The sequence below is a fragment of the Myotis davidii genome, unplaced genomic scaffold (genome assembly GCF_000327345.1).
Source record: "Myotis davidii unplaced genomic scaffold, ASM32734v1 scaffold108, whole genome shotgun sequence".
NCBI classification, from domain to species: domain Eukaryota; kingdom Metazoa; phylum Chordata; class Mammalia; order Chiroptera; family Vespertilionidae; genus Myotis; species Myotis davidii.
In genome coordinates, this window is record NW_006299260.1 from 596,496 (window position 1) to 607,022 (window position 10,527).

Here is a 10,527-nt window from a genome sequence, read left to right on the forward strand (position 1 = left end):
AAGAACTTCACTGATAAGAAAAGCTAAAGGAGTTCATCACCACCAAACCAGTATTATATGAAATGCTGAAAGGTATCCTTTAAGAAGAGGAAGAAGAGAAAGGTAAAGATACAAATTATGAACAACAAATATGCATCTATCAACAAGTGAATAAATAATCTGATGAACAGAAAAAAAATAGATAAAATAAAGTTAAAATTTCTCATTGATATGTTATCTATAGAAGACTGCTTACCTAATTTTCTAATGACAAAGAGGACAGAGGACATGAAAAAAAAAAAGCTGTGGCCAGTTGCTCAATGGTTAGAGCATGGGCCTATGCATCAAAGGGATCTTGGTTGGATTCCTGGTCAAGGGCACATACCTGGGTTGCAGGTTTGATCCCTGGCCTTGTAGGCACATGTGGGAGGCACCCAATCGATGTGTCTCTCACATCAATGTTTCTCTCTCTCTCTCTTTCTCTCTCAAAATTAATGAAAAAAATATCCGAGTGAAGGTTAATAAAAATAAATGAATTACTTTTTCATAAAAAGTAACATAATTATCTCTCCTTGGCAAAAAACAAAAAGTAAACTAATTAACATTATTTCTAGTTAGTATTAATAAATCATGTTAATTTTGTAGGAGTCATTGAAAGCTATTGGTAATAATGCTTTGTTTTATTGACTGTGTTCCCCTAAGCAAGTAAAGGCTTTTGAGCCAATAGAATTCTCTGTCATTCCACCCCATTAGAGGATCATAAAAGAGAATAAATAATAACCAAAAGACATATAATCGTATCCTATATAATAAAACCCTCATAGGCAAATTGACCAAATGGTGGAACGATTGGTCACTATGACACGCACTGACCACCAGGGGGAAGGGGCTCAACGTAGGAGTTGCCTCCTGGTTGTCAGTGCACTCCCACAGGGGGAGCACTGTCCAGGCAAAAGCTGGGCTCAATGACTGATGAGCACAGCAGTGGTGGTGGGAGCCTCTCCTGCCTCTGCTGCAGGCAGGCAGTAAGGAGCAAGGGGTCCTGGACTGCAAGAGCGTGCAGGCCGGGCTGAGGGAATCCCCTCTCCCCGGCAGTGCACAAAATTTCATGCAATGGGCCTCTAGTTTCTGATAAGGAAGATGAACAAATCAGAAGCTTAATTTGCCTACCGTAAAGGGTATGGAGGTTAAGTGGCTAGAAGAGTTAAGTGGCCACACAAAGGCTCTGGGCCATATTCACTATCAGATTTAAACTTATGCTACTTCATCCTGCTCTTCTGTATCTGTATCTCTACCATAAGAAAGAATGGGAATTTGCCAAGCTCATCCATCGCTGGGGAAGAGCCATTAATATCTCACCCACTCTCAGTTACAACCACCACAAGAAATAGAAAAGCCAGGGGCCATGAAAGAATAATTTGTTCCAGGAACAAAGGTAAGAAAAAGGGATGGGTACTTAATGCTGCTTCTTCTTTTGATTATAATATTCTATCTGTTCCATGTTCCTTTTTCCTTTCTTAATTTCCTGATGGAAAGAGGTCTGATTCAGCAATATCATGCAAGTTGGCTACGGAGGATGACCTGGATGACCAGAAAGCATTCTGCACTTGCAGATACATATGACCAAAGAAAAATGGCTTGATACCACAGGGTTCTCAGATCACACAAACTTACCTCTAGGTGTTCCAAGTTGTTTGTTCTTTGAACAAGCACATTATCTTTTTGCAAGATGTCCCTGTACTTAGCAGTCAATTCATTGTATTGTTTATTGGCCAATTCTAGTTCAGACAGAGAAACACTATTATCCATAACTTTTTGGAGAGCAGCAATCTTGAAAATGGCCATCTCCTATATAAATAAGGATACAATCAGTTAAATTACTGTACTGTTTCTTCTGGTGAGGCACTAGCCACTTTTGAGAAAGATAATACAATCAAAAACAAAAGAGGCTTTGAGAATAATTTTAAAAATAAGATTTCTCAAAAAAGAAAAAGAATAGATTTCTCATATAAGAAAAATATTGCAATAATAATTATTTTTTTTCATATAACAAATCATCTTATTTGGGATTTTTAACCATAATAAAAATAAAGTGAATCCTTTTATAACACTTATCATAATAAAATAAAATTCAGTTAATTTGAGCAAAATAAAAAAAGCAGCAGGAAAATACATAATTTAGACTATCTTTTGCTGGCTTTTCTAAATTTCATAAAATTAAAAAAATAACTTCTCTTTTGATAACTGGATGGCAACATTAGCATTGCCACAAGTAACCTTTACAGCTTAGCTATTTCTGGTTATCATGGTTACAAAGACTAACTGTAATAAAATATTTTTTTTGTTCACAGAAAGGAAACATTAATTAAGAGAAAAGAGTTATATTTATCATATCTATCTATAATAAATATTAAAATTTTTAAGTTACTTGGCTCATGTTCTACTCATTAACTACACAGCTAAAAAAGTCACAATTCAAATACATAGTTTAACACCAAAAAAAAATATCTAAACTTTCAGTTTTCTTCAAAGTAAGTTAACAAAGAGGTAGGGCAAAGAACAACCAATTTTTTGAAGTGAAAAAGATAATCAATTTATAGTTATAATTCATTCTGAAGTAGAGTAGTAAGGAAATCAAATATTTGTGACGGTGCTTCAGATCTTATTTTGACAACCTTTCTTCTCCATGTAAATAAGTATACACTATCCTACAATACCCTTGAGATTTGTTTTCACTTTTTCTTTGTGGAGGGTAAGGGAAGTTATGCTTCAGATCCCTTTTAAAGTCCCCCTTTTTGTTGTTTTATTTTGTTTTTTTAATTGGTGGGGAAAAAATCCAGGTTGAACAATCAGGTTGAAGAGGAATAACATTCTAGTTCTTTTTTCCCTTCTATCTTATACACCAGCTGTATTCGTAATACCTCAAGAAAAGTATATTCTACAAAATCTAATGCTAAATAAAAACAAGAATATTTAAGTGCTAATATTTTCTTAAAATATGTCCAAGTAAAAATAGCTTTTATTTTCAATAGGTTTTTTGTTGCATCATGATTCAGCTTTAAGATTACATTGAAAATAGGGTTCTTCGCATAATAATTTCATCCATTACTATATTTAACAGGGGATGATAAGGAACTCAAATTCATTTTAATTTTACTTTGAATTCTTCTGTTTATATGATGCTATGTAAATTTAGACATGTCAACTGAGCATACACATGCTTAAAATAAGCTACATTGCCCTAGCTGGTTTGGCTCAGTGGATAGAGCATCGGCCTGTGGACTGAAGGGTCCCAGGTTCGATTTCAGTCAAGAGCACACACCCGGGTTGTGGACTCGATCCCCAGTGGGGGATGAGCAGGAGGCAGCCTATCAATGATTCTCTCTCATCATTGATGTTTCTATCCCTCTCTCCCTTTTTCTTCCTCTCTGAAATCAATAAAAATATATTTTTTAAAGAAGCTACATAATAAGATCAGATTTAGAACAAGGTGCAGAGGAGTACATATAAGCAGATAACATTTTGTGTCTTTGTTAACATTTGCAAACTGAAACATTAGAAGGATAATTAGTTACATATAGGGGGTAAAAGGTACAGGGTCAGAAGATTTCTCTGACTGACTTTTTTTGAATATGCAAATACTTCTATATTCAAATTCAACTTAAAAAAAAGGAAAAAAGCAATCCCTGAAATTAAAAACAAATGAACTTCAATATATATTAAACTAGAGGCCCAGTGCACAAAATTCTGTACCCTCTCCAGCTTAGGTCTGCTCCCCACTGGCAAGTGGACATCCCTCAAGGGCTCCCATGCTGCCAGAGGGATGTCTGACTGCCAGCTTAGGCCCGATCCCCCGGGGAGCTGGCCTAAACCAGCAGCTGGACATCCCCCGAGGGGTCCCAGACTGCGAGAGGGCACAGGCCGGGCTGAGGGACCCCCCTCCCTGAGTGCACAAAATTTTGTGCACCGGGCCTCTGGCCAAAAATATTTAACCTGCATATAACCAAGGCTTTCAGGGTAACTTTAGCAAATGCAATGGATAGAGAAACAAGTAGAATTACACAGAAAAAGAAAATAATTATTATCATACTAGAGGCCTGGTGCATGAAAAGTCATGCACTGGAAGGGGGGGTCCCTCAGCCCGGCCTGCCTCCTCTCACAGTCTGGGAGCCCTCGGGGGCGGGAGGTGACCTGGGGATCAGGGGAAGGTGATACCCCATCACACCTCTGCTGCTGCCCCTGCCGGCAGTGCAAGTCTCGGCCGGCCCTGGTTACCTGTGCCTCAGGCCAGCCCTGGGTGGCTGGGGCGCTGAGAGGACTGGGGGACTCTGGAGGCAGGCAGCGGAGCAGCCAGACCCACCTGGGGGCAGGCCTAGCCTCGGTGCATGCCTGCCACCCCGGTAGGGGCTGAGGGGACTGGGTGCCACCATCTTGTGGTTGTGGGTGCCGCCATCTTTAAGGGCATGGCAGTCAATGAGCATATTCCCTCCTTATTGGCTGTGGGCGCCACCATCTTTGAGGGCGTGGCAGTCAATGAGCATATTCCCTCCTTATTGGCTGTGGGCGCCACCATCTTTGCAATGGTGTGAGGTTCAATTAGCATATTCTCTCTTTATTAGATAGAATAAATCACCAACATTTTTCAGAGAGAAAAAAACTATGGGATTCTATATTAAAAAGACATGTAACATTAAAAAAAAAAAATGCAAGGTCCTTAACTGAATCCTAGGACAACTAAGTAAATACAAATATTGTCTGGACATTAGATGATATAAGGAATTCTTATCAATTTTAATAGGTGTAATAAAGTTATAGTGGTTACGTCAAAAAAGTTTTGATTTTAGAGATGCGCGCTAAAATACTTAGGAGAGCAATGTCTGTAACTTAAATACTCCTACAAAAAATAGAAGCAATTATGGCACAGTGGTAATAAATGTTAGCTATTAATCCAGATATTAGGTGTTCATTATACTATCCTTTCTTCTTCATGTTTGAAAATTTTCAAAGATAAATATTCAGATATACCTTAAATCGTTGTAAACGTCCAATTTTTTCACCAACTTCAGCTTCCATTGATATCAATTCATTCTTCTGTTTGTCATTTTCTTTTCTAAGTTGGTGCTCCATTTCTATTAAAGTAGTATATTGTCTTATGAGTGACTTTTCATTGACTTGCAAGACAGTGATTTTTCTACTATAATCGGAAAGTGTTCTTTTCATTTCATCTGAATCCATCTGAAGAGTACTGAGCAAGTTCTGCACAAAGACACGTTTACAGTACTTGTTAATTTTAGCTATCTTAGTTTACACACTATCATATATATTCCCTCATGTGAAAGAATCATTGATCTGCTGCCTTCTGGACGCCACCTACGGAGGACCAAGCCCGTATGTGCACTGACCTGGAATTGAACTGTGACCTCCGGGTTCATGGGTACACGCTCAACCACTGAGCAACTCAGGCCAGGCTACAAAATCGTACACTGACTTCAAAAATGTTTTACTTACATTATATTCTTTTACTTTTATAGCATCTTGTTGAATTTGACTATCAAGTTTTTTCTTTTCTTCTTTCATTGTTTCAGATTGTGTTTTCCAGGTCTCCTTTTCACTAAAAAAATAAAAATAAAAATGACAATATGCTAAACCTAATAAAATATTTACCGCAGGAAGAGAAAATGTCTCATAAAACAAGAGTCCCTAGTCTCAGTGGTTGAGCGTCGCCTATAAACCATGTCACAGTTCGATTCCATCAGGGCACGTGCGTGGGTTGCAGGCTCGATCCCTAGTAGGGGACGTGCAGGAGGCATCCAATCAATGATTCACTCTCATAATTAGTGTTTCTATTTTTCTCTCCCTTCCTCTCTCTGAAATCAATTAAAACGTATTTTTAAAGAGTCACTGTAGCTACTCAGTACCTAATAAGATAAGAATATCAAAATTCTCTTCAAAAAAAGATTTAGCCTGAAAGTGACGTTTTTATGTAATAAATGAAAGGTAAAAAAATTATTTTATCAATAATTTTAATTATACCATGAATCATCACCCTACAATTGTACCAATATAACAATTGCTGCTGAATCTTATAAACATTTTATTAAAAATAGAAAATCATTGGGAAAATAGACAATCCCTCAAACTAATTCTGGAAATCAAGTCTCAATATTCTGACCCTACTCTTAAACTTGAGCATTAAATATTTGCAAAATATTTAGAATATAAATCAAATTAGAAATCATTGGACGTAAAAGAAGACAGTATGGAGTTTCCTCAAAAAATTAAAAATGAAACTCCCACTTACCCAGTAATCTCATTTCTAGGACTATATCCCAAGAAACCAGAAACACCAATCAGAAAGAATATATGCACCCCTATGTTCATAGCAGCACATTTTACAATAGCTAAGATTTAGAAACAACCTAAGTGCCCATCAGCAGATGAGTAAATTAAGAAACTTTTGGTATATCTACACAATGGAATACTATGCCACTATAGAAAAGAAGGAACTTTTACCATTTGCAACAGTATGGATGGAACTGGAGAGCATTATGCTAAGCAAAATAAGCCAGTCGGAGAAAGATAAATATCACATAATCTCACTCATATGTGGGATATAATGATCAACATAAACTGATGAACAAAAATAGATTCAGAGACAAATGGCGGCGGGGGGGGAGGTTAGAGATCAACCAAAGGACTTGAATGCATGCATATTTGCATAACCAATGGACACAGACACTGGGGTAGTTGGGGCTTGCCCTCGGGGGTGGGAGTGGCTGGGGGGGTCAATTGGGAAAAAGGAGACATATGTACAATGTTAAACAATAAAAAAAAAATGATATGTCACAGGCATAAAGAATAAAAATGGCAACAAATAGGTGCCTATCAATAATAATCTTAAATGTAAATAACTTAAGTGCTCCAATCAAAAAACATAGAGTAGCCCTAGCCGGTTTGGCTCAGTGGATAGAGTGTCGGCCTGCAGACTGAAGGCGCCCTGGTTCAATTACAGTTAAGGGCAATATCCAGGTTGTGGGCTCAATCCCAGGAGGGGGCGTGCAGAAGGCACCTGATCAATGATTCCCTCTCATCATTGATGTTTCTATCTCTCTCTCCCTTTCTCTTCCTCTCTGAAATCAATAAAATTATTTTAAAAAAGACATAGGGTAGCTGAATGGATAAGAAAACAGGACCCATTTATATGCTGTCTATATAGACCAACTTTGGAACAAAAGACTCACACAGGATGAAAGTGAAAAGATAGAAAAAAAATTGTCCATGCAAATGGAAATGAAAAAAGCAGGGGTAACAATATTCAGATCTGACAAAACAGACTTCAAAAAATGCCATAGTAAGAGACAATGAAGGCTACTCCATAATACTAAAGAGATGGATCCAAAAAGATGACATAACCCTGGTAAACATATATGCACCCAATACAGGAGCACCCAAATATATAAAAAAAATTTCTGGAGGATTTTAGGTGAGAAATCGACAAGAATACAATCATAGTAGGGGACTTTAATAAACCACTAGATCATTGGCTATATCTTCTAGACAAAAAACCAACAAGGAAACAGTGACCCTAAACAACATACTAGATTAAATGAATTCAATTGGCATTTACAGAACATTTCCACCCAAAGTTAGAAAACATACATTCTTCTCAAGTGCACATGGGGCATTCTCAAAGACAGACCACATGTTAGGACCATACTAAGTTTCTACAAGTTCAAGAAGATTGAATCATATCAAGCATCTTCTCAGATCACAATGGCCTACACTAAAAATCACCTGCAATAAAAGCATCCAAAAAAAGTCAAACACATGGAGGTTAAATGGTATGTTATTAAAGAATGAATGGGTTACCAATGAGATCAAAGAAGAAATAAAAAATTTCCTGGAAACAAATGAAAATGAACACCCAACAATCCAAAATCTATGGGCCACAACAAAAGCAGTACAGATAGCAAAGTTCATAGCACTACAGGCCTATCTCAAGAAATAAGAAAAATTTCCAATAAACAATCTAATCCCACAACTGAAAGAATTAGAAGAAGAACAACAGGAAAAGCACAGAGTAAGTAGAAGGAAGAAAATAATAAAGATCAGAAGGGAAATAAATGACAAAGACTAAAAAACAATACTAAAGATCAATGAAACCAAGAGCTGGTTCTTTAAAAAATAAACAAGATTGATGAACCTTTAGCCAGAATCATCAAGAAACAATGAGAGAGGACCCAAATAAATAGAATCAGAAATGAAAGAGGTGATGTAACAACTGACACCACAGAAATACAAAGGATTGTAAGAAAATATTAAACATCTGTTTGCCAACAAGTTAGAAACTTGGACAAAATGAAAAAATTCCTTGAAAACTATAATCTTCCAAAGTTTAATCAAGCATCAGGAAATTTGAATAGAGTGATAACAACCATGAAATTGAAGCAATAATGAGAAGGAAAAAAAAAACTCCCAGCAAACAAAAGCCTTGGTACAGATAGCTTCAATAGGAAGTTTTACCAAATAATTAAAGAAGAAATAATACCTACGCTCCTCAAACTAGTCCAAAGATCCGAGAGGAAGGAATACTTTCAAGGACTTTCCATGAGGCAAGCATTATCCTAAATCTAAAACTAAAGACACTACAAAGAAAAAGAATTACAGGCCAATATCCCTGATGTACAGAGATACTAAAATCCTCAAAAAATATTACCAAATCAGATTCAGCAATATATTAAAAAGATCATACACCATGATCAAGTGGAATTTATTTCAGGGATGTAAGGCTGGTACAATATTCTCAAATCAATAAATGTGATACATTACATAACAAATTGAAAGACAAAAATCACATCATCACATCAATAGACCCAGAAAATGCATCTGACAAAATCCAACACCCATTCAATATAATGAAAGCCTAATATGCAAACTGTCCCCTCAACTGGGAGTTTGACTGCTCACTATGATGTGTGCTGACCACCAGGGAACGGCATGGAACATGGCGGGCATCGGCGATGTGGAGCTGGCAGCAGGTGGCAGTGGATACTCTGCTGGCCCCAATGGACCCCAATGAGAGCAGGACCATGGTGGGATGGTAGAGCAGGTGACGGAGCGCCCTGCCAATAGCCCTGCAGACGGCGACCAGTGGTGGTGGCAAGGGGGGAGGGAGAGTAGGGCCCAGGTGCTGCCCAGGACCCAAAGGTCAACTGGGACCTGCCCTTCCACACCACACGCTCCCACTTCAATTGCCAGCCAGGCCTAGGGACCACACCAGTGCATGAATTTCATGAACTGGGCCTCTAGTTGTTGATAAAAACTCTCAGCAAAGTAGGAATAGAGGGATCATACCTCAACATAATAAAGGTCATATATGACAAATCTACAGCCAACATCATACTCAATGGACAAAAACTAAAACCATTTCCCCTAAGGACAGGAACAAGACAGAGATGTCCACTTTTATTTGACATCATACTGAAAGTCCTACACACACTAATAAGAAAAGAAAAAAAAAGACATCCAAACTGGAAAGGTGGTGTAAAACTGTCATTAGTCACAGATGACATGATATTATACATAGAAAACTTTAGAGACTCCATCAAAAATTACTAGATTTAATAAATGAATTCAGTAATGTAGCAGATACAAATTTAACATCCAGAAATTGATGGCATTTTTATACACCAATAATGAACTTTCAGAAACAGAAACTAAAAAAAAATCCCATTTACCATTGTAAAAAAAAAAAAATTAAGATACTTAGTAATAAACTTAACTAGGAGGTAAAACACCTCTAGTAAGAAAACTATAGATTGTTTAAAAAGATGGAAGAAGACATAAACAAGTGGAAGAATATACTGTGTTCATGGACTGGTAGAATTAGTATCATTAAAATGTCCATACTTCCCAAAGCAATCTATAGATCCAATGAAATTCGTATCAAAATACCAATGACATATTTCACAGAGCTAGAACAAATACTCCAAATATTCATATGGAAACAAAAAATAGCCACAGCAATCTTGAGAAAGAGGAACAAAGTTGAAGGGATCACAATACCAGATATCAGATTATACTAAAAAGCCACTGTAATCAAAACAGCCTGGTACTGGAATAAGAAAAGGCATATAGATCAATGGAACAGAACAGAGATCCCAGAAATTGACCCAAGCCATTATGCTCAGTTAATATCTGACAAAGGAGGCAAGAGCATAAAATGGAGTAAAGACAGTCTCTTTCAATAAATGGTGTTGGGAAAACTGGACAGGTACATGCAAAAAAAAATTTAAACTAGACCACCAACTTACACCATACACAATAATAAATTCAAATTGGATAAAATACTTAAATGTAAATCATGAAACCATAAAAATTCTAGAAGAAAATGTAAGCAGCAAAATAACAAACATCTCAAATAGCAGAATTTTCACTGATACAATGAGTAGGGCAAAAGAAACAAAGGAAAAAATAAACAAATGGGACTACATTAACCTAAAAAGCTTCTGCACAGCAAAAGAAACAAGCATCAAAATAAAAAGGGAA

General features: G+C 37.0%; 1 protein-coding gene across 2 annotated transcripts in view; it reads right to left on the reverse strand.

The window, feature by feature from the left end:
- Nucleotides 1-10,527, reverse strand: part of CEP290 (centrosomal protein 290kDa) — a 124,622-nt gene that overhangs the window by 68,629 nt on the left and 45,466 nt on the right. For both annotated transcript variants that reach the window (XM_015571133.1, XM_015571131.1), the window contains 3 exons: nucleotides 5,488-5,590; nucleotides 5,005-5,235; nucleotides 1,654-1,827 (listed from right to left, as the gene is read on the reverse strand). In XM_015571133.1, the coding sequence (XP_015426619.1) occupies nucleotides 1,654-1,827; nucleotides 5,005-5,235; nucleotides 5,488-5,590 (508 nt within the window). The remainder of the gene's footprint in view (nucleotides 1-1,653; nucleotides 1,828-5,004; nucleotides 5,236-5,487; nucleotides 5,591-10,527) is intronic.